Source organism: Myotis daubentonii, chromosome 1 (genome assembly GCF_963259705.1).
Source record: "Myotis daubentonii chromosome 1, mMyoDau2.1, whole genome shotgun sequence".
NCBI classification, from domain to species: domain Eukaryota; kingdom Metazoa; phylum Chordata; class Mammalia; order Chiroptera; family Vespertilionidae; genus Myotis; species Myotis daubentonii.
In genome coordinates, this window is record NC_081840.1 from 73,857,222 (window position 1) to 73,883,337 (window position 26,116).

Genomic DNA, 26,116 nt, shown 5'->3' on the forward strand with positions numbered 1-26,116 from the left:
TAGAAATTACACAGTATAGCTGACAGACATGCACACTCCTACACAGACCAGATTTAATAATATCTTTGTTAGCGGCATACCTTTCAAATACTCAACTACCAGTGCACTGGGAGTGTCTTAACTTGACAAGAGCTCACCAAGCAGCCTACTCTGAAATGATTTCACTTTACCTGTTGCTTTACTTATATAAGGGTGTCCTAGTACACATAGTCCCACTCATGAATACTCCAAATGGACTGCCTCTCAAGCAACACTCCCTCCCATTTCTCTAGTTGTGTGTGGCTGCTGGCCATATACAGTATGAGCATAAAGTATGAATATTAAACATACATGCTTAGGTTTCCTGGGAGACATTGCCTGAGAGCAGGCAGAGCATAAATGAGTGCATAAAAGCCTCAGGTACTTAAATAGGTAGTCAAGTACCTAAATGGGTAAGAAAAGGCAGTGTCACAGAGGAAAAAAGAGATGGAGGTCTGAAGATAAATCTGTCCCACAACATGGTCCACTTATCATTATCAGCTATACACAGAGAGAGTCCCCAAATTACTTCCTGCTCTAAGGATATGTATAGGCAAACACCTTAGCTAATTCCCAAATCCCATTTATATCGCATGCAAATTAAAGCATTACTAATTTACAATACCATTCTGACTTCAAAATATAAGGGGGAAAATCTAGCTTTTATATAGTTAAACTAGCCTATACTAAAAATGATATCACTCGAGCCTCCAATCAGAAATAAAGAAAGATTAACCTGGGATTCAGAAACTTTGCAAATAAGTACTCTATCACTTTAAAAGAGGGATCATCAAGTTGCAAACATGCTTATGGTCTACTGAGGTTAAACTGAGTTTATGTATGAATATTACAATCACAATTTTTTCCAAGACTCCTCCAAGCCCTGGCAGCAATCTTCTTTTTTTTTTTTTAATTTTCTCTGAAAATTATGGGAAGTAGTTATCTAAATATGAAATCTTAGCCCTAGCTGGTTTGGCTCAGTGGATACCGCGTCAGCCTTCAGACTGAAGGGTCCCAGGTTTGATTCCAGTCAAGGGCACAAGCCCAGGTTGCAGTCTTGATCCCCAGTAGAGGGCGTGCAGGAGACAGCCAATCAATGATTCTCTCTCATCATTGATGTTTCTATCTCTCTCTCCCTTCCTCTCTGAAATCAATAAAAATATATATTTTTAAAAAGATGTACAGTTTAAAAAAAAATCTTAGAAGTAATATGAAAAATATTAACAAGTGATGCTTTGTCAAATTGCCTAATATGAAAAATATTAACAATAGTGATGCCTTGATGAATTTCATTTGCACATACACAGGGCAAATAATTTAACACATAATTGTCTTTTTGCTTAGTTCATAATTATAAGCAGTGAAGAAAAACTCATTTTCATATTAGAGCTCCTGAGTAACTATATAATAATACTAGTGACCCGGTGCATGAAATTCATGCATGTTAAAAGGGAATTAATTAGAGGAAATATTTTAATATTGCTATTTGCCCTTTCTCTATAATAGAAGTATCAGAGATGAAAGAAAATTAGTAAAATGTATATGAAAATCTCCCTCCTGTCAGAGTCTCAGTCACACCACAAGACCCAGAATCAAGTCCCTGCCCACCCACACATGCGTCAAAATCACATGAGACCCGGACCCGGCTGGTCCCACCCCCATTGGGCGAGACCCAGACCCGGCTGGCCCCACCCCCCACCCAAGTCCCACCGGGTGGGGGTCGCAGCCTCAGGTCCCCCATCAAGCCCTGCCGGGCGGGGGACGCAGGACACAGCCTCACATCCCCGTCAAGCCCCACCAGATGGGGGATGAAGCCTCCTGCTGATCGCACATAACAACTATTTGCATATTAGCCCTTTATTATTAAGACAAATCAGAGGGCTGAAATAAATCCATTATTTTGTTTTCCATATTTTTCAGTATAAATGAAACAAGTAGCGAGTAAGAAGAGTAATGTTCCCTTTATCATGATCAGATCAAAAGGCACCAAACTATCCAACATAGATAATTTTTTCAAAGTAGACAAATGTTTTGTTTTGTTTCTACTACAAGGAGGAAGAAGATCATAACTATTCCAAATCATTTACTGACTCATTTTCTATACAATACACCCCAAAAGCCTATCACCGCACAGCCAGCTGCAAGCATTCTGCAGAAGGCAACAGTTCCGTCTAAACAGTAATGAGTTTGTTATTAGCCAGGTATGAAATCATACTACAGTTCTATCACATACTAGTTATGGGACATTAGGCAAGTCATCCAACTTCCTGGAGCTTAATCTGCCTCATCTATAGAAGGGTCTAATACTGACCTTGCAGGGCTATCTTGATTAAATAAAATATTTGGTACATGATGTACCAAATACTCAGACAGTGCTCTATAAATAAGAACTATTTTAACACATTTATTTATGCCTACAGTTCATCTATCACCCTCCACCCCAAATTAAGGAGTTGTTACCCAATCTAATACAGAAGTTGACCCCAATACATATCACAACAATATGGCCTTTCCATTGCAAATTCCTGCAAAACCACGCTTCCTTTCAATCCCCATCTCTCCCCACCCAAACCCTACTCTGATGACCCCAAAAACTGGGGGAGGGGGGTCAGGGAGGAGGGAGACAATAAATTAAAATATTTTGACAATGGCTCATTACTAAAATCTGTTCTGGAGCAAAGCAATAACATATGGTTATGAGGCCAAATCTCAGTACATTAAGTCAAGTTTGACTACTCCCAAATCTTAATCATACATTTTTTAAGACTTTATAATTTTTTTTAAGAGCTAGAAGTCCTTACCTATATCTGGCACTGTACCAAATACTATTACTCCAGATTTTCTCTTACTAAATTGAGATACCTGAACAAAGAAACATTTAGATTATGGGGCTCCTGAGAATAGCAGTAAAGAAGAAATGGTTATATCAAAATGTCATGTTTTGCCCCTTAGGAATCTAAAAACACATTAACCACATTATCTCTCTGGACCAGGCCCTGCTTGGACAATACCCCTAGGACAATAATGGTTACACTAGAATTATCCCAACTTCTGAGGGAGAACAGCCAAAGAGTTGGTATGTGCTGGGATGGCTGCTGGCTCACTGACAAATGCCTCCTCATCTATCCACTCCTACATGGTTCCATAGGACACCATGACTGTCTCTTGCATAAAGAAGCACAACATATGTATATATGTAATCATATATGTATGTACTAGAGGCCTGGTGCACAACATTCGTGCACGGGGAGGTGGTGGGAGACCCTCATCTCAGCCTACATCCTCTCGCAGTCCAGGACCCCTTAGGGCAGTGGTTCTCAAACTTCTGGCCCTTTAAATACAGTTCCTCATGTTGTGACCCAACCATAAAATTATTTTCACGGCTACTTCATAACTGTAATGTTGCTACTGTTATGAATCGTAATGTAAATATATGATATGCAGGATGGTCTTAGGCGACCCCTGTGAAAGGGTCATTTGACCGCCAAAGGGGTCGCGACCCACAGGTGGAAAACCGCTGCCTTAGGGGATGTCCAACTGCTGGCTTAAGTGGGGAGCAGGCCTAACCTAAGCCGGCAGTCAGACATCCCTCGAGGGGTCCGAGAGGCTCCCACCACCGCCACTGTGCTCACCAGGTGTGAGCCTGGCTTCTGGCTGCGCGGCACTACCCCTGTGGGAGCACACTGACCACCAGGGGGCAGCTCCTGCATTAGCATCTGCTCCCTGGTGGTCAGTGTGCATCATAGTGACCGGTGGTTCCATCATTCAGTCGATTTGCATATTAGGGTTTTATTATACAGGATATGCACACATACACACACATATATAAAATACACACACACACATATGAAATACACACACACAAACACACACACACACACACACATCTATATATATAAAAGAGTAATATGCAAATCGACCAAATGGCAGAACGACCGCTCGACCAGTCTCTATGAGGTGCCCTGACCACCTCTCGGTCCCTCCCCCCAGCCAGCAGGCTCCAATAGCCCCACTGCAAACAGGGAACCGGGGGTGGATGGTGGGGAGTAGGGCGGGGCCAGCTGCTGGCAGCCAGGGAAGATGGCCCTGATCATAGGCCAGGCCTAGGGACCGTACCCGTGCACAAATTTCATGTGCCGGGCCTCTAGTATATCCTATATAATAAAGCGGTAATATGCAAATTGACTGTCATGCCCTCACACAAGATGGCCGCCCCCATGTGGTCAAAGATGGCCGGCAGGGGAGGGCAGTTGTGGGCGATCAGGCCAGCAGGGGAGGGCATTTAGGGGTGACCAGGCCAGCAGGGGAAGGAAGTTGGGGGCAACCAGGCCTGCAGAGGAGGGCAGTTGGGGGTGATCGGGCCAGCAGGGGAGCAGTTTGGTGTCGATCAGGCTGGCAGGGGAGTGGTTAGAGGGTGATCAGGCTGGCATGCAGAAGCGATTAGGGGCAATCAGGCAGGCAAGTGGTTGGGAGCCAGCAGTTCCAGATTGTGAGAGGGATGTCCAACTGCAGTTGGACATCCCCTGAGGGGTCCCAGACTGGAGAGTGTGCAGGCTGGGCTGAGGGACAACCCCCCGCCCCCCCCCCCCGTGCACAAATTTCATGCACCAGGCCTCTAGTGTGTGTATGTGTATACACACACACACATACACACACACACAGGGATGAGCAAAGGTAGGGTTATAGTTGTTCCTTGTATTATTTATTCATTTGTACTATTATTTATTTTTCCTTCCAACAACTATAAACCTACTTCTGCCTACCACTGCATATATAGTTTCTTAACTTGGTAGCCACAAATGCTAAGATAAAAATAAGCATTTTGTAACTGATTAATGAGGAAGAAATTAAAATCAATTATTGATGTTTTGAGATCAACTAAAGGACTTGTATGCATGCATATAAGCATAACCAATGGACATAAGACACTGGGGGATAGGGGAGGCTAGGGGACTGTCTAGGGCGGGGGGATAAAATGGACACATATGTAATACCCTTTGTAATACTTTAAGCAATAAATAAAAAAAAAATTATTGATGTTTTAACCTTGTTTCACAGATGTGCCCTAATCAACCCCCTTCAGTTAATATAAATGATTCCACTCTAAAAAGATTGACAGAACAGTCAATCACACATGAACAGCACCTTTTATAATATAGATAGCTCTGCAATAAAGCTTAAACAAAAAGGTCAATTATTTAGTCATCACAATTTGACTTTTTTTTTCCTTTTTAAATAATTTTTATTTTTCAATTACAGCTGATGTACAATGTTATATTAATTTCAGGTATACAACCCCATTTAGACATTTATATAACTTATGAAGTGATCACCTAATAAATTTGGTACCCATCTGACACCATACATTGTTATTACTCTATTATTGACTATATTGCCTATACTGTACTTTACATCCCCATGACTATTCTGTAACTTCCAATTTGTACTTCTTAATCCCTACATCTTTTTGCACACATCCACCCAACACCCCTCCCCTCAGGCAAGCATCAGTCCACTCTCTGTGTCTATGAGTCTGTTTCTGTTCTGTTTGTTCATTTATTTTGCTTTTTAGATTCAACATACAAGTGCAATCATCTGGCATTTGTCTTTCTGATTTATTTCACTCAGCACAATGACCTCTGGGTCCATCCATGTCATTGCAGGTGACAAGATTTCATTCTTATTAATGGCTGAGTCATATTTCATTGTATCTCTTCTTTATCCATTCATCTACAATTTGAACTTTTATCTGAGGCAATCCTCTGACTCAGTCTGAGAGAACTGGTTCCCCTGAGCCTTTAAGGAGAACCAGGGTATTTGCATAGCCTCAAGCTACTTACTATTTACTGTCATTGTTTTAACATATGCTCATAAATTCCTTGATACTCTCCCTCTAGTCTAGTAGGTAAAGCTTAATCCCCATCCCTGTGAGTGTGAGTAGCAATTAGTCACTCATCTAATGAACAGACAATGGGAAGTGACTTTACAAAGGAGAAACCTGACAGATACCACCTTAACCAAGTGATCAAAGTTAACATTATTAGTAATGTTGTGTTGGTATTATGTGTTCACGGATAAGATCCAACAAGGGAGGCACATCATGTCTGCAGTATTCTCCCTTAAAATCCATAGCCTTAGTCCAATCATGAGAAAGCATCAGAAAAACCCAGTTGAGGAACATTCTACAAAATACCTAACCAGTATTCTTCAACAGTGTCAAGTCCAGAACAGACTGAGAAACTACCACAAATTGGAGCAGACTAAGGAAATAAATAAATATTAACACAGTGTCCTGATTTGGAACAGGAAATGGGTATCACCCTAAGTGGAGGGTATAAGGGAATTCTTTGTATCTTTGCAACTCTTCAGAAAAAATCTAAAAAAGTATTAGAAAATTAAAAAAATAAATAATTGGGCCATAGTATCACTCAGTTAAATGGATGCATGTGCAAGATATTTTGTAACTCCACAGCTCTCCTCACTTGTTGAAAATGAAGATGGTGACTGAAAAAATGGCTACTCAGGGAGCAAAATCTGTCATCAAATCAAGTATTATTTTAGTAACTAATCTGCCATGAGACAAATTTTAAAGGAACTGATCAACTTGAATGAAATCTGGATCCCTGTGGAGATAATAATAAAATTCAACATGTTAAACTTTAACAGAAGCTTTAAGAAAATCAAAGGAAATAAATGAAGATAAAGATAAAAGCAGAAGCTCTCCATGCAAACCTCTCTCATGAGTATAAAAGGTCTTTCTGGTGACTCATAAATATAAAAAAATTATGTAAAAACAGACCCATTTATATAAAAGACTTCCCACTTGATGCAACTCTTGGCCACATAAAAGAAAGATTAAAAGATAAAGGTCAAATACAAAATCTTCAAATGAGAAAAACATTACACAAAGCATTTAAGGCAGCGGTTCTCAACCTGTGGGTCGCCAACCTGTGGGTCGCGACCCCTTTGGGGGGTCAAACGACCCTTTCACAAGGGTCGCCTAAGACCATCGGAAAACGCATATATAATTACATATTGTTTTTGTGATTAATCACTATGCTTTAATTATGTTCAATTTATAACAATGAAAATACATCCTGCATATCTGATATTTACATTACGATTCATAACGGTAGCAAAATTACAGTTATGAAGTAGCAACGAAAATAATTTTATGGTTGGGGGTCACCACAACATGAGGAACTGTATTAAAGGGTCGCAGCATTAGGAAGGTTGAGAACCACTGATTTAAGGGATCGATATTTTCAGTATCTGATAGTACTAAATATGCTAAGGTTTACAAAAACACCTGCCCCAAAGCATAAAACCACATGCCTTCAAATACTATTCAAGTAAGATTACTTTGCAAAAAAAAAAAAAAAAGCAAGAAGAAAGCAAAATAAAGTGTAAGCTAAATTAAGAGCTAAACAAGAAGAAAAACAGAAGTACTATAGATGCTGAAATGAAAACTCTAGAAGAAAAGAGTGGATGTTTACTGAAATTTTGGGTGACTTAGATGATCAAACCTCTAGAGTAGATCCACACTTCCTTTTCTCAAATTGTGGGGAAGTAAAATTAAATGGACTTTACAGGAAAAGATTTGACTTTGGGTGGCGGGCACACTGTGCAATATATAGATCTTATAACATTGAAACCCACACCTGAAACCTATATGTTGATACTGACCAATGTCACCCCAATTAATTTAATAAATATTAATAAAAAGGATAGACTTTACCAGAGAAACAAAAGAGGGAATAATCCTATTTAAAGAAAAAGCTGAGGAAGCACTAGAGAAAGACAAGCCAATAATGGTAACCTACAATTCAGGAACAAAGGAGAGATATGGGACGCCCTAGGAGAGGTAGAAAAAGCGGAACCGAAAAAAATCACAGAGGATCAACAAGAATCCCTAAACAAATGGAAATCAAAAGGTCACAGATGAAAAGGAAAAGGAATTAAAGCTGCCAAGGCTGGGTCTATTAAAGGAAAAGTACAGTGTCAGGGCAAGAGAATGAAAGCTGGTAACCATGATGAACCTGATGAAAACGGTGCAGCTGGACCAGGAAAAACAACCAAGAAGAACCTGCCTCCAAACAACAGAAAACACAGAACGGTGCAGACACCAGTAGTTTAGCAAACAAATTTCTACAGATTCAGCTGCTTGCATCTCTGGAGGTCTGATAAAGAAAAGCCAACTGGGCCCACTTCAATGTCCAGTTGTAAGAAAGGAAAGATTGTTTTGTGTGATTTAACCTATCTTTTTTGTTGTTATCCAAATAAGGAATTTTTTTAATGTCTAGTTCTGTTTGTGTTATTTCAAATGCCTCAAATGTCAAAGGAAGATTCTTCCATTAGATTGCCTTTGTAATATGAGGCTATATTAGTAAAACTAATAAAATACATACCATTTAAAAAGAGGAAAAAATGAAATGAATCGATAAGGACAATACCACTATCCTGCTGCTTCATGGGAAGAAAAAGGCCAGAATTTAATTTAAAAGCACAGGCTGCTAGACTGCTATGCTTTCTTTTCCCTTCCAGTCTAATTGCTGGCAAAAGGACACAAACGTCATTATATTAAAATCCCCCAAAATTAACTTTTCATAAAATTACACTAAAGAAGATACATAAATGAAAATATGCACAGACAACTCTGCTGACCAAACTGTAGTCTAACCATTTCATTTTTATTTGTCCCGCTTAAACACAGCTTATAGACTTGCACATAGTTTTTTTACATGATCATCTTCACCATTGCTCCAGTGCATTTTGCTCATGCAATAAACATTTTTTAACTCTAGTTATCTGTGACATCTTGAAAGAAAGAAATAAAGCATATGGCATTAATTCAATGATTCATCATTTGAAAAAAAAAAAGTGAGGGGGGCGTATTGCTTAAAGATCTAACATTTTATGCCTGAATGTGAAATGAGAGTATGATACCATCCTCAAAGCTTGTGAAACATAACACAGAATTGCAAGAATACTGTTTAAATAGAAAGGCTGAAGGCATCATTATATTTCAGAGACTTACAGAAAGAGTCCTAAAAAAAAAAAAATCTGAAGATTCCCAATCCCACCAGGAAAGGTGTGATTTCAAAGTAACTAGCCTCCTTCCTACATCCTCCACTTAGAAGCATAAGCTCCCACTGCCATGGCCAGAAACGCAGGCAGAGCAGGCAGCACCTGCATGCTGCCGGCACAAGCTGAAGGGTGCTGTAAGGACTACCTCGCCAAAAACACTTCCCACGGTCTGCTGTGGCAACTAAAATTCTATCATTTTTATATTTTTTTGTCCTTGTATAGAGAGATACTTAAATAAAATAGGTAACATATACACAATTTAAAGAATTATTAAACAAACAAAAGAAACCATCATCCAGGTCAGAACTAGAATACTGCCAACATCACAGAAGACTCCCCCACCCTCTGGATACCTGCTCTATGCCCCTCCCCAATCACTATCCCTCCTCTCCATTAGGTGACCACAATCCTGATTCTGTAATAACCACTTCCTTGATTTTCATCTTACCATTTAAATGGGCATCTCTAAATAACACAGTTTACTTTTTTCTAAGTTTGAACTTATATAGAAAATAGAATCCTACTGAGGAATTGTGGGGGGATGTGGGTTTCTTCTACTTCACTTTAGGTTCATCCGCTCATCTATGTGTTCACTCCACTGTTCATGGGCATTTGAGTTGCTTCCATCTGTGGCTCTTCTGAAACACTGCTATGAACACTGGTGCAAATGTCTAGAATTTCTCAAAGGGTGGAAAGGCTGGATCTTCAACTTTACTGAAAAATGGCAAACTATTTTCCAAAGTGAATATACCAATATACATATACACTAACAGTGTGTACAACAGAAATTTACTTTTTAAATTTATGAATGGTCTACAAAAATTCATTGTTACAATGGAAATCCTACTGGAAGAAAACAACACGTTAAACTAGATGTACTCTCAGCAGAAGGCCTGCCTTCTAAAACAACATTTGAGAATTGCACAGAGGTGTGTGCCCAACACAGCTAATTCTAGAATAAAAAATAAAATATAAAGAACAGTTCAAAGCGCAGAGCCTTTGTCTGAGAAACCAAGTCTGAATTACACATTTGCCACATGGCAGACACTGAGAATGAGGAGAAAAACAGAGGAACAACTATAGGTGGCAAAATGGGAGAAAGAGGAAAAGACTTTTTATGAATTAACCTAAGACCACCAACTTTTAAATGCTCAGAGACTCAGACCACCAACACTGGTTAGTCGATAAATACACTCAATAATCAGTTCTATTATACCCAAGAAGAACTTTTAATTTCTCAGAAAAATGAGGATATGTAAATTCTACTGGCAACCATTGCTATATGTCTAACATTCAAGGGGGAAAATGACTTTATTTGACTTTACTGACTAGTTAATTAAGCTATCAACAAAAAATTTAGATAAATACTAAATCTAGGCACCATAGTTACATTCAAAGCAGAACTAAAATTAATGGTGAATTTCAGATAACATGCTGACATTATCAAATCAAGCACTTATTTCTTTCTATTCTTGCATTTCCTAGTGAGAGAAATAGTATTGCCTAAAGTTAGACAGAAACATGATAGAATAGCATTCAAATCCAGACTTTTGTTCAGCTTAGAGGCCTGTGATCCTTATATTAAACCATACTGACTAAGGAAAGACCATAACATCATAGCTGAACTTGAATGTCTAATATTAAAAATCAAAATGTTCATGTTGATAAGTTACTTCCAATTTTACTGGTTACTTTTGTACTTAGTAAAGAAATTATATGCTGTGCTGGGTCTCTTCCATTTGCTACTCCAGTTTCACCACCTAACCTTCTCCTTCCTGTTCTGCCTTAGGAGTTGATCTATATGGATGACAGTAACAGGCCTCCCTTGCCTTCTGGCCTCCAGCAGGCTAAGCTTATGGGAAGCCCTGGCAAGAGACTGGAGGAGACAGAGTTAAAAACCAGAGTATTTATTCCCCTGTCTTTCTCCCTGTGGAGTCACCTTCACTGGCTAGATCTCTTGACCAAAGGTGATTTATCCTCTCACAGTAAACTGCTCTCCATGAATCTCCTTCCGAGTTCCGGGAGCGAGGGGTGGTAACACCTCTGCTGTTACCTGCCCTCTCCATACTGTACTATCTCTGTGCTTTCCCTACATCCTACCCACATCTTTGTAAAACAGGGGTGGAGAACCTTTTTTCTGCCAAGGGTCATTTGGATATTTATAACATCATTCTCTTAATATGAATTTATGTGCAAAACTGAGCACTTCCAACAGTTTTATCCATATCAAATAATGGCAACCCCCTGCTGTTTAGGCCAAAAACTTGGTGTCATACCTGTGCATAGTTTTATTTTATTCTCCACAGTCGCAAGACCTATATGCAATTCCCTCTAAATAGATCCAGCACCCAACCATGTTTCACCACCTCTACTGCTATCACCCTGGCCACAGCCAACATCAACGCTTGTCTGGATTGTTGCAATAGCCCAACTGGTCTACCTGCTCCCTCCCTCACTGGTCTTCAGGTAACTCCAACACAGCAGCCAGAGTGATCCTGTTAAAATATGAATTAGCTATACTACTCTTCTCTTCAAAACCCTCCAGTGGCTGCTCATCTCAGGGACTCAAAGCCTTTGAACTTGTCTGAAACACTTCCCACAGATCCTCAATGCCTGCTCCCTCACCTTCCTCAAGTCTTTATTCAAAATGTCACCTTCTCAGAAAGACCTTCTCTGTTCACCCTTTCTAAAACTGTAACAGCCCCTCCCCACTTTATTTCTATCCTGAACAATTATCACCATTTAAGATCTTATATACTCTCCTTTTATTTTCCTTACTGTGTCTTCCAACCCCTAGAATGTTAACTCAGTGTAGCAGGTGTTTTGTCTGCTCTGTGCACTGCTGTATACTTGGCTTTTAAAACAGTACCTGGAAAGAGTGGGGGCTCAAATAATTATTAAACAGACCACAACTAGATGCCATTCAACCAGCTGGCCACAGTGAAAACTTCTAACAGTGCTACATATTGGCAAAGACAGTGAACACTAGGAATTGTAGCTCGTCTCCACACTGGAGAGCAATTTGGCGATAACTAGAAAGTTCATGATGTGCACATCCAACAAACCAGTGAGATGTTTTCCTGGGTTGTTGTGTTGATTTATACAAACAAGGGCAGAATCATTCCAAGGAGTATGGTCAGCCTGTCTTGAGGATATTCTTAATATTTTATGACCACAGAATGAACTCCACCTCTCAAAAGTAAACCAATACAGCCCATCCAACATATATGAAGACAGCAGGACAGTTCTTCCCAGGCTTATGGTATGTTACAAGAAAATAATAAATCAGTAGCAGAGGAAGGAAGAAATGTAAGCACATATCAAAAGATGTGACAGTTGCAATCTCCCAAAAACCAATCATAGATAAGCAAGCCACTTAAGAAATCAGTAAGCAAAGAGACTGCAAATATGTGTGTGTGTGTGTGTGTGTGTGTATTTTTACACATATATATATATACCTGACACTCAAACCATGCCAGGTTTGTTATAAATAAATGCTAAAATAAATAACCAAAACCATAAGCCAATGTGCATAACTGCTGCATTAGACTAGAATTCTGAATCACCTTCAAACATTTATGCAGTATTCTTTTTTCTTTTTTTCAATTACAGTTAACATTCAAAACTAGGGAACACTTCACGAATTTTCATGTCATCCTTGCCCAGAGGCCATGCTAATCTCTGTATTGTTCCAATTCTGGTACATGTGCTGCCCAAGAGAACAGTCTGCAGTATCTTTTAGTGCCAGATACTGTCGTGGAAACTGACTGTACAATTGATTCCATTAAATCCACAGGTAGTCCACATGATAATTTGATTGCACTACCTCAATTTTCCCGAAAATCTTTAAGTAGAACAACTGATAAAAATTGAAGCTAACCAGCACACATTTCACATTTCTCCAACCTTGAATAAAAGTGCTTTTAGACCCATAATTGGCCAAAATGCAGATAACAAGAGAAAAATACTCATCTGAGTGGCAAAAAGATGAGTCACCAGGCCCTGAACAGTCAATGAGTTGGATGCCATCAGCAAACCTCTACCTAAGGTGGTTACACTGTGTGCCCCATACAAATAATGACACCAGACTGAGCCCGCTCTTCTGACTCACACTAATACTCACTCCACTTACCTCTTTCTTTCCAACTAATATGCTGAGAGAGAACTCATTACTTTATAACTCTTAGTCTGGTACAGGCACTCAAAAAATACAGGCAGACCGGAAAAAAAAGCAGAACTCTAAAGCAACATAAAGGTTGGGGGGTAGGGAATCCAAAACAAACTGAAAATATGATTTTCATATTATTTCACTGCTTCCCACATCTTAATCCTTTAAATTTTTTTAACCTGGCAATATTTTTATTGAGGTAATTATAGATTCACATCTATAATAATAAAAGCATAATATGCTAATTAGACCAGACGACCTTCCAGACGAAGCTGGGGTTGCAAGGGAAGCCCGGGTCCCAGGTGCCAGAGGGAAGCCAGTGCCGGCAGCCAGGGGAAGGAAGGCCTACTCTTACACGAATTTCGTGCATCAGGCCTCTAGTACAGTTACAAGAAATACAGAGAAATCTCATACGCTTGGCCCAGTTTCCTCCAACGATAACATTTTGTAAAGCTACAGTATACTATCACATCCAGGATATGGACATGACACTGGCAGAATCCACCAATCTTATTCAGACTTACCCTGGTTCATTTGCCCTCACTTGGGCGTGTGTGCGTGCGTGTGTGTGTGTGTGTGTGTGTGTGTGTGTGTGAGTTCTACACCATTTTATCACTTGCACAGATGGAGTACCACAAGGCTCCATCATACTGCCCTTTTATAACCACATCCACCTCCCACCCTCCCATCCCTAACCCCTGAAAACCACTAGTCTGTCCTCCATTCATCCTTCAATTTCTTATGTCCCATCCTACGGGGAGTAGCCATCTATAAAACCAGCCCTGCCCCATTTTCTCCTATAAATACCCTCCAGTTCCACATCGATGAGAGTCAACCTTAAAAACATAGCTGGCCATAGGAGGAATGAGATTTTTACCCTACTGAAAGAGAAGACTGTCCAAAGCAAAAAAGTAAAGTTTTGGTATTCAGGTGTATATGTCTCCAATATGTGCATATCCTCTAACATGCATATTTCTGGCTATAAAATAAGGGGGAAAATATTATATATTCTAGAAACTCTATAAAGCTTTTTATAAACATAAGTACCAATTCCTCTGAAATCAAAGAAAACCCTGCTGTTTCTCAGACTGCCCACTTGAGAGGAGCATGGTTCAGCATTTTTCATTTCTATGGAGACTATTATCCACTTCAACGGCAACTTAAGTCATTTCTATCAGCACATTTATATCAGCATATATTACACTTAGAGAAACACCATTCTTTCCTTGCAAGCCATTAGACACACTGTCCTTTACCTGGATTTAAAAATCCAAGAGACAAACGATGAATTGCCAACTCCTAAGATGCGATTTAAAAAGGAACATCAATGTCTCTGCCACATTCATAGCACAACCAGTGTGTGAGTGATTGGAATTCATACCTGCAGAGCTGAGGAGAACACTGAAGTCCGTCCCCCTCTGCGATTCTCCACTTTCATTATCGACTTCTTTTTCAGTATCTTGATATCGATCCCAGTTAGAGACTATCTTTCTCTTAGAATAATTTCCCTGTTCATCATTCTCTTCTCCATAGGTCTCTGCATCACTGCCATCTTCAACCTGCAATCATTGGAGAAAATCAATACATAGTCAATGTAAATCTTGACTTCAGTAGCCTCAGCAGGAGTACAAGGTATCACATTAGAGAGCACACTTACTCACTGAGCTCTCTAAGGATAGTAATATTTCAAGATAATCCCATTACACCAGAGTATACTTTCAGGGTAAATTTTCACTTAGCTTTGAAAAGAAAATCTGGCGAGTTCCCACCTTAAAATTTGTTTGACTGATATCTCTCAAGTCCACCCCAGTGTATCGCATTTCAATAGCTGTTTCCTCTTACTGAAATAATCAAGGCTGTAAGAGTGTTAGACTCAAAGTACTTCAGGATAGAATGGACCCTTTCAATTTACAGATTTTACAAACATTCCATAAATATGTTATATTGTAAACTTTAAATGGGAACCCTGCTCAGATGCATTCTACAGAATAGTTTCCTGTCTTAGGCATTCAAAGGTTGAGAGAGCATGCAGCATGTGAGAAATTATTAAAATTAAGGGCCTAGTTTCTTCAGTAAATAAATCAAAAGGGAAAAAATGGTGGAGGAGAAGGAACATAACCAGTTGTGATCTCGGGAACTTATTTGTACTCTGATTCAAACAATATAATTAGAGAAAATCACTTATGAGACAAGTGAAGAAAAGTGAGCAATGACTGAATATTTGACTATAATAAGGATATTATCTCATTCATATATTGTTTAGTATTGTGTGTTATGTTTTTATCTTTCATAAATAAATAGTGAACTATTTATGAATGAAAAGATATGATGTGGGATTTGCTTCAAAAGATGGGTGGAAAGGAATGGTGGGTACAGGTTAAATAAACTGGGCATAACTCATCATTGCTGAAGCCAGATGATAGGAACATAAAAATTCATTATGTTATTCTATCTACTTTTGTATGTGTTTAATATTTTCATAATAAAAAATAAAGAAAAGAGAGATGCATATAGAATCTAAAGACCAGTTCGAAAAAGTATCCTAAAAATTATAAAATCTTATCAAGAAAAAAACTTGTGAAATATACTAAAACAAACCATCTGTACAGGATGGGTAAATATGTATTTTTTAAAAATACGTTTGTTTCAACACAGAAACAGGACAAGCAAAAACTTAGGAGGGGAAAACAAGCAAAAAATAATATATGAAACCCCATCATCCCATCCCCTGAAAGTACCACTACTAACACTTCATTGCATGCACTTCCAGATTTTTTTCTGTCTATATGTTTTTCTACCTATATACTATTTTTTGGTAACCAGATTTTTCTCATCAATATTTTGAAAAGGAAATCTGGTGAGTTCCGACCTCTCCATTTCAGTAAATTTTATTTCATATGACATCTAGATTATTTCCAAATTTCCCTAACCCCCAAAATTCCTTTACAGCTGACTTACCCAAGTCAGTAACCTATTCAAGACCATGCACTGTATTGAACTGTTTTTCTCTTAAGTCTCTTTGAATATAGCACATCTCTATTTTTATGATATTGATTTACTGAGTGCAGAAGGACTCATCTTCTATCTGACTGCTTCCCTACAGTGCTTGCTTGTAGATTATTAGTAGTTTCTAGGAATATCAAATTTTAAAAATCTAACTGGAGTCATGCTAAAGTGTTTTTTTGGCTAAAATACATCATAGATGGTGCTCTGAACTTTATATAACAGCACATCAAATGACAGACGATAAAAGGCTAAGCCAACATAAGAACTGCTAAGATTAACCAATGAGTTTGGGTAATGAAGACTGACCCACCCACCATGTTTTCACCCTTGCATCTAGGAATTTCTCTGTGTGGTGTTATTTGGTTCCACTAAAATTTCTAGTTACCCATCAACCATTCACCTAACACCGTGGTCGGCAAACTGTGGCTCGCGTGTCACATGCGGCTCTTTGGGCCCTTGAGTGTGGCTCTTCCTAAGCCTTAGGAGTACCCTAATTAAGTTAATAACAATGTACCTACCTATATAGTTTAAGTTTAAAAAATTTGGCTCTCAAAAGAAATTTCAATCATTGTACTGTTGATATTTGGCTCTGTTGACTAATGAGTTTGCCGACCATTGACTTAACAGATTTAATGTTAGTCAGTAATCCTCAATTTAAATTGCATACGTTTTCATGAAACACTGAAATAACTGAGCTTCCAAGAGCACTCTTAGCCCTCAAATATCATCATACGCTTCCTTGACAGCACAAAAACAAAAATAGCAATCTACATTATAACCTAGGCATTGCAAAGATCGCCTGAACCCTAGAGCTTTCCTGCCATTACAAAAAGTTTCTCAGAAAGAAAAGATGCTAGCAGATGAAAGGCATATGACTGAATGAGATATGCTATATAAATAACAAATACCAGGGACATTCTAAAGAAAATAGCTTTGCAGCTAATAAGAATTTGGGACTAGAACTAGAGCTGAAAATACCAGAAAGGTCTAATCTGAGAAAATCAAAAAAAAAAGAAAAGAAAATCCAATATTCTTTTGTTGGCCCACTGGGTAATCAGAGTTCAGAGACTTCCCCAGTTAATACAAAACTTCTGAACACAGCTGTAACACATGGCAAAAGTGTAAACCTGGACAAAGTAATTAGCTTGATATGAAAGAGGGCTAAGATCTGAAACACCGAGGAATTATGAACTCAATGAAACAAGCACTGACATGGGAGGGAGGAGACCTAGACAGAATTAATGGCCCTGCCATCATCATCACTTAATATTAAGCAAATATTTATAATAGACGGACTTCACAGAACTGAATAACTCACTAATCCCCAACTTAGAAAAAGCACTGACAAGGATCTCATTACCCCCACCAACTGCAGTAACAAGGACAGTTGTCATTAGCCTCCATCACAGAGGGTGGGAGGAAGTAATGAAGGTTAGAAGACACTTGATGTAACTTAGAAAAAGGTGTATCTTAAAAACGCCTAAAGATTTTACGTTTGGTTCATTTTGCAAAGATCTGAGATGAAATACTGATGAATGCAATGTGAAAACTATAAATATACAGACAGCATTATTATGTTAACATCATCATTCTGAAATGTGTCTGGTATACACTAAAAACTATTAAGACATTGATGAAAGAAATTAAAGAAGACACAATGGAAAGATAGTCTGTGCTCATGGTCTGGAAGAAGTAATATCGTTAAAATGTCCATATTACCCAAAGCAATCTACAGATTCAATGTAATCTCTCTCAAAATTCCAAAGGCATTTTTCACAGAAATAGAACAAACAATCTTAAAATTTGTATGGAACCACAAAAGACTTCAAATAGCCAAAACAATCTGAGAAAGGAAAACATCAGACTCTATTACAAAGCTATTGTAATCAAACAGTACAGTACTGGCATAAAAACACACTAATGGTCAACTAATTTATGAAAAAGGAGCCAAGACGAAACCAAGATGGCGGCATAGGTAAACACCGGAAATTGCTGCCTCACACAACCACTTCAAAAATACAACTAAAAGACAAAACAGACATCATCCAGAACCACAGGAAGGCTGGCTGAGTGGAAATTCTACAACTAGAAGGAAAGAGAAAAGCACACTCAGACTCAGAGGAGGGGCGGTGTGGAAGTAAATGTGCAGAGGTACGGAGTCGCACGTGGAAAGGGCTGGCAACTGAGGACACTGTTGTCTTTTTCAATCGGGAGGGAGTCTCAAGCTCCCGACTGCTCTGAACTCCAGTTCAGGGTGAGTCTCTGGGGACCCAGACTCATACGGGGAGAAACTGGACTGTCTAGCATTGGGCGGAACTCGAGGGCGGCTTTCTCTCAGAGGTGCTTGCAGCGATTACCACAGAACAGTGAGACCCGGGGCCTCTTACAGTAGGACTGAAGATCATCCATAGCTGCTTGCTCCACCCTGTTGATTCCCTGAGACCCCGCCCCACCCAAGCTGTGCACAGAGGCTTTTGCATATGAAAAACCTGACCCTTCGCAATCTGAAAATTACCTAACAAACTGCAGCTGGGTCAGAGAGACCCAGAACTTCCAAAAGAAGGCCCAAGGCCCCATAGCAGCTTGCATTGCTTCACAGCTGGGCCTCATCTGGGCACCTCCAAACCCCAAACAAAGAAGAGGAATCTGCAGATCTCTCCACAGCTCCTGCTGAGTAGCCTCAGGCAGAGGCTAAATTAGCACCTCCTTAGAGATCCAAGAGCCAGTGTACCCAGTGGTCAGAGTGGGACCATCCAGATTACAACTCCTCAGATCCATAAGGGACACACTCAGGGGGCAGACTCAGTGAGCACCAAAGCCCCACTGAAGCAAGTCTTGCCCCAGAAGGGTGTCTCCAGCACAGAAGTTCTCCCACTGTAGACACAGCTGATTCTCACAGACAATTGGCCTGGAGGTCAATTCCTCCCAGTGATCCTACAACAATCAAGGCTTAACTACAACAAGACTGTGCACAAAGCCCACAAGGGGATGCACCAAGAGTGTCCACCCCAGGTAATTGGGGAGGCTGAGCCACTGGTCCCTATAGGACACCTAGCACAGAAAGCCACTCTATCAACACAGGGAAGCATAAAAAATGCGGAGACAAAGAAACAGGTCACAAATGACAGAAATGGAGGAAAGCAAACTACTGGAAATAGAGTTCAAAACCACACTTATAAGGTTTTTCAAGAATTTTCTAGAAACCACTGATAAACTTAGTGAGACCCTCAAGAAATCTAGTGAGACCCTCAAGGTTATGAAAAAGGACCAACTAGAAATCAAGCATACACTGACTGAAATAAAGAATATTATACAGACCCCCAACAGCAGACTAGAGGATCACAAGAATCAAGTCAAAGATTTGAAATACAAAGAAGCAAAAAACACCCAGCCAGAAAAACAAAAAGAAAAAAGAATCCAAAAATATGAAGATAGTGTAAGGAGCCTCTGGGACAACTTCAAGCATACCAACATCTGAATTATGGGGGTGCCAGAAGAAGAGAGAGAGAGCAATATATTGAAAACCTATTTGGAGAAATAATGACAGAAAACTTCCCCTACATGGCGAAAAAAATAGACTTACTAGTCCAGGAAGCGCAGAGAACCCCAAACAAAAGGAATCCAAAGAGGACCACACCAAGACACATCATAATTAAAATGCCAAGAGCAAAAGACAAAGAGAGAATCTTAAAAGCAGCACGAGAAAAACAGTCAGTTACCTACAAGGGAGTACCCATACGACTGTCAGCTGATTTCTCAACAGAAACTATGCAGGCCAGAAGGGAGTGACAAGAAATATTCAAAGTGATGAATACCAAGAACCTACAACCAAGATTACTTTATCCAGCAAAGCTATCATTCAGAATTGAAGGTGAGATAAAGAGCTTCACAGATAAGGAAAAGCTAAAGGAGTTCATCACCACCAAACCAGTATTATATGAAATGCTGAAAGGTATCCTTTAAGAAGAGGAAGAAGAAGAAAAAGGTAAAGATACAAATTATGAACAACAAATAAACATCTATCAACAAGTGAATCTAAAAATCAAGTGAATAAATAATCTGATGAACAGAATAAACTGGTGAATATAATAGAATCAGGGGCATAGAAAGGGAGTGGACTGACTATTCTCATGGGGGGAAGGGGTGTGGGGGGTGCTGGAAGAGACTGGACAAAAATCATACACCTATGGATGAGGATAGTGGAGGGGCGGAGGGTGAGGTGGGAACCGGGTGGAGGGGAGCTATGGGGGGAAAAAAGAGGAACAACTGTAATAATCTGAACAATAAAGATTTAATTTTAAAAAAAAAGAAATTTAAAAAAAAGGAGCCAAGACTATACAATAGGGGAAGGACAGTCTTTTAATAAATAATGCTAAAAAAAAACTGCACAGCACACCATACACAAAAACCAACTCAAAATGAATTAAAGACTTGAAAGTGAGAGCTGAAACCACAAAACTCCTGGAAGAAAACATAGCTCAGAGGCTCCCTGACATCAGTTTTGGCAGTGATGTTTTGGATATGACACCAAACACAAAGGCAATGAAAGCAAAAATAAACAAATGGGACTACATCAAACAAAAAAGCTGCTGCACAGCAAAGAAAACCATCAACAAACTGAAAATGGAACCTAAAAAGTAGGAAAAAATATTTGCAAATCATGTATCTGATACAGCCTCTCCTCCCATAACTGATTTTAAAAGCAATTTTATAAAACCATGTGTGCATAATTATGTTTCTACATGTTATAGGCCCAACAGTACATTTGCAAATACCTGCTCATGGGAGGTAGCTGGGTGCAAAACTGTATTGGACTAAAGAAATGACTCCTTATGGAAACTCAAATACACAGAAACGAGTGAACAAAACTAGAAATAAGAAAATAAAAAGGCTAATATAACAAAAGCTATAAGTACATGCTTACTCTTCTTCTCTCATAGCTTTTAAAAGATATGAAATTGCATAAGGTAAGAGTTATAACAATGTTGGTTTTATTACATACAGATGTAATGTGTATTAACAATACCATAAAAAAGAGGAAGGGGAACAGTCTATATAGGAGTAATGTTTCCTTATCTCATTGGAATTAAGTATAAATCTAAAGCAGATTCTGATCAGCTAAAATGTACACAGTACATTTTGCACATTTATATAGGAAATGACTAAAAAGTGAAAAAATAAAAGAAATTAAAATGTTACACTTAAAGATATTCACTTCATGTCTGGATGGTGTGGCTCAGTGGTTGAGCATCAATCTGTGAACCAGGAGGTCACAGTTCAATTCCCAGTCAGGGCACATGTCCGGGTTGTGGGTTCGATCCCCAGAAGGGGGCATGCAGCCAATCAATGATTCTCTCTCATCATTAATGTTTCTATCTCTCTCTCCTTCTCCCTTCCTCTCTGAAATCAATAAAAGTATATATTTTTTAGAAATATTCACTTCATACAAAAGGAGAAAGAGAGGAACAAAATATACATGAGACATAGAAAACAAGAGCTAAAAAGCCAGACAAATATTCAACTATATCAATAACACTAAATGTAAACAGATTAGACAATTCAATCAAAAAGCAGGTACTGACAGAATGCATATTTTAAAATACAACTTATGAGGTCTACAGGAGACACATTAAATTCAAAGACAGAAATGTCATTATAATGAAGTATAGATGGGAAAAAATTTCATGCCAATAGTATGCAAAAGAGAACTATAATGACTACACAAATAGAATAATAGACTTTAAGGCAAAATTGTTATAAGAGACAAAGAAGGACATTATACAAGGATAAAAGGGTTCATGTTCCTGAAAGACATAATTATAAACATAGAAACATATGCTACTAACAATAAAGCCCCAGAATCTAAAATAATAAAAGCATAATATGCTAATTAGACTGGACAGCCGAACAGCAGAATGACCGTCTGGACGACCTTCCAGACGACCATCCGGGACCCAGCTAAAGCAGATGCGATGCGATTGGTCAGAAGCCCGGCCATCGCCCCATGATTGCCCTGCAGAGGGAAGCCTAGGCCACCAGCCAGCAGGACGATCACTCGGGGGGCTCCATGATTGCCCCAAAGAGGTAGGCCCAGGCCACTGACTGGTAGGCTGTGGTGGGTGGGTGGGGCCTCCCTCTACCAGGGAAGCCCGAGTCCCGGGTGCCAGAGGGAAGGCGGTACCTGTTCCAGCAGCCGGGGGAAGGAAGGCCTACTCTTGCACGAATTTCATGCCTAGGCTTTCTAGTAGATAGATAAAGCAGAAACTGACAGAACTGAAGTGAGAAACAGTACAAGCATAATACTAGTTGGAGACTTCAACAACTCACTTTCAATAATGGATAGGACAAACAGACAAAAGGTACTCTATGCACAACAGAACCAATAAAAAGATGCATTCACTTAAGCTGTGGTCCTATTTAACATACAATAATTTACATTAACTTATAGTCTGCTTAATTTAACTGGTCAGCCTTTGAACAGTATGTTTGGTCAACATTCTTTTTAAAATATCCTCTATCTTTTCTTTTAAAAAAGCAACAGTCTGCCAAGAGTTATTTAAAAGATGATCTTTCTCATGAAGAGCATTCAGATAATTCAGTAAAACTTCAGAAGTTACTAATCCTATATAATTAAAGGTTAATATGCAAATTGAACAAACAGTGGAATGACTGGTTGCTATGATGCACACTGACCACCAGGGGGCAGATGTTCAATGCAGGAGCTGGCCCCTGGTGGTCAGTGCGCTCCCACAGGGGAGCACCACTCAGGCAGAAGCCGGGCTCACGGCTGGCAAGCCCAGTGGCAGTGGGCAGGAGCCTCTCCTGCCTCTGAGGCAGTCGGACATCCCCCAAGGGCTCCCGGACTGCGAGAGAGCTCAGGCCAGGTTGAGGGACCCCCCCCCCCCCAACCTCCCTAGTGAACATATTTCGTGCACCAGGCCTCTATTAATATATAACAAGAGACAACAGATCCAATTTAAAGCCTTTTGTACTCAGGAACCTAGCTTTTGAAGGTTCTACTTTCCTCTGGAGTAAAGGGCTGTAAAAGGCTTTCCTGCTTTGACCTTAATAAGGAGGTTGAAAACAGGCAATCACATTTTTTTCAACAGCCTCCTATGTTCCTCACAAAATGTAATTATACCACAGAAGGGAACAAGTGGGATAGAAAGACATGAGAGAGAACATATTTAAGGAAACCCTCCAACACAAAGTCACTGGAAACCAGCTTCAATTATTAATGTCAAATATATCCAACCAAAAATGTTACAATGTGTATAATTGGAAAATTATATTAATGCACCCTACTTTAAAATTTTAAATGTTATCAAGCTTTAAAATATATCATTGTTTAATTACCTCTACATTTATAAATCATTTTTATTGAACTTACTGAGGTGACAGTGGTTAACAAAAATTACATAGGTTTCAGGTGTACAATTCTATAATACATCATCTGTATATTGTATTGTGCGTTCCCCACACCAAGTCGCATCTTCCATCATCATTTATCCCCCCTTTCCCCCCTCCTATTCCTCACCCCCTTTCCCTCTGGTAATCACCATATTGTTGTCTATAAGCAGCAACTGTTGCTTCACTATTTAAAAAAATTATCTTTTTAACAATAGAAAATTTAATAAACCATTAAAATTAAAGAGCGCAATGCCCAGCCGGCATGGCTCAGTGGTTAAGCATCGACCTATGAACCAGGAGGTCATGATTCGATTCCTGGTTAGTGCACATACCCAGGTCGCAGGGCTCGATCTCCAATGTGGGGCGTGCAGGAGGCAGCGATCAGTGATTCTCTCTTATCATTGATGTTTCTATCTCTCTCTCCCTCTCCCTTCCCCTCTGAAACCAATAATAAAGGTTTTTTAAATTAAAGAGCTCAATAGCAGATTTTGTATTAGAAAAAAGCTCTAGCAAAACAGCTTTATGTATTATTTCAATAAGCTAAATTTCAATAAAAATGTAACAAAATGTATATACTATATATATAGTATACAGGTATACTAAGAAGAATGTTTCCATTAGTCATTGTGTATTAAATAAAACACACATTAGAGCATGATCATATTTGAAAAATACTAAATGCAACATATGGCATATATCTAAATTATCTGTTGAGCCCTAGAACAATGTGCATAGCATTTGAGGTCCAAAATACTGTGGCCATTAAGAATAGGGGAATAGTGATCCAGACTATATTCAAATTCGACTGATAGCAGCTTCTTTTCCTGTCCCTCCCTGTGATCAGCCCATGGGAGAGTAAAGGGGTAGAGGGATCTTATGACAGAGAATATGGTTCCCCAATCCTCCAAGCAGCCGTTCAGTGACACCTCACAGGCCTCTTCACTCATCCTGAATCCCTGCATCTTCTTTCTCTAAGTCCTTACATCTGTCCCAGGTGGGTAATTCTGTTTCAGAGAGTTGGCTAAAAATAGGTGGCATAGAAAGGTAATTTTACCATTTGCTGTCAGCCCACGCAAGGGCTAGACTTACTGTAAAGACCTTCCAGCATTTTATGCTTCCATGACTTAAGGGTAGTTTGGAAAATTAAACTGCAGCAATTGGACTAATTGGAGATTTTAAACTATACTCCGTGGAAGTCCTTTTATACGGAGTCCTTGTGGGAAGGAGGGGGAAAGTAGCAATAAAATCAGGTTCATTTTATCTGTTTTACATCTTGAACCTCATTAAGAATTCAGGCTAGCCTTGGCTAATGGGCTCAGTTGGTTGGAGCATCAGCATGTACGTACGCCGTACACTAAAAGGTTGTGGGTTCAACTGCTAGTCAGGTGTGGGAGGGAAACGTGCAATGTGTGTGTGTCTCTCTCTCTCTCTCTCTCTCTCTCTCTCTCTCTCTCTCTCTCTCTCACACACACACACACACACACACACACACACACATCAATAAACATATCCTCAGGTGAGAATTAAAAACAAAAAAAAATACTCTCCCGACCAGTGCCACTGACCATTTCCTCTTTCTGCTAAGGAGGCACGTGATAGTTCAGGTCATCTCCCTCTTCCATCTCCCCTGGACTGCAATGCATGGGCTTAATGCTGAAAAGAGGCCAGATTTTCTTATGACTCCGCTCAGTTAAATTTTCACCTCTCTTATCCACTAGCATAGGACTGGTTTCCTTGGTTACTGAGGTTTTAACCTTCCATTTCCCAGAAAATCACAGACTACTACTAACTGTTCATCTGGCCAACTTTAAGATTCTCCCCAAAACCCTCAACTCACCAGAGGAAGAGAACTTAATTAACAAGTAAAGAATTATGGAACCTGGGTAGCCCTAGTCCAGCCCTCAAGCTGAATTATGTAGAAACCACATTGGGCCGTCTACCCTATACCTGCGTCTGTGACTGTGTTCTCTACCCAAATTGACTATATTGCTTCCTTCATAAGCACAAACTTCTAATTCCTTAATCATTAGCACCGTTTGTTCTAAATCTCTTCAATTCCAACAATCTCTTAGTGCTTATAATCAAAATGGACTCGGTAGATGTGACTTGGCCAGGGCCGCTTCCTTCCTACCACAAATCTTGAGAATACAGTCACCTTTACAGTTCCTTCTCACGACATTTCTTTCTTTAAATATAACTCTAAATGGCACTTATCTTTCCCTCTGTCTATCCTACAATGCATCCAAAGAGGGCTGCTTTTGTTCCTTAACTACGTAGTTGCCAAGATTCCCGCAACAAGCACTTCTTGAATAGTTACTGCAAGCCAGGCACCAGGTCAGGTAGTGGGGATACAAAAATGAGGCAAGGTCCCTCGCCTTCAGCACCCACAGTCCTGTGAGGAAATCAGAAAGTAAACATATACTTTAA

The 26,116-nt window shown here is 39.5% G+C and overlaps 1 protein-coding gene, 1 non-coding gene and 1 pseudogene across 2 annotated transcripts in view; 1 reads left to right on the top strand and 2 right to left on the bottom strand.

Annotated features, from left to right (window-relative positions):
- AVEN (apoptosis and caspase activation inhibitor) overlaps positions 1–26,116 on the bottom strand; it is a 176,259-nt gene that overhangs the window by 108,223 nt on the left and 41,920 nt on the right. Inside the window, exon 2 of the mRNA XM_059705638.1 lies at positions 14,655–14,832. Within this exon, the coding sequence (XP_059561621.1) occupies positions 14,655–14,832 (178 nt within the window). The remainder of the gene's footprint in view (positions 1–14,654; positions 14,833–26,116) is intronic.
- Positions 5,989–8,202, top strand: LOC132227929 (lupus La protein-like; annotated as a pseudogene).
- LOC132224027 (U6 spliceosomal RNA) lies at positions 12,727–12,828 on the bottom strand. Its single transcript, XR_009450580.1, has one exon. It is a non-coding gene; the product is annotated as a U6 spliceosomal RNA (small nuclear RNA).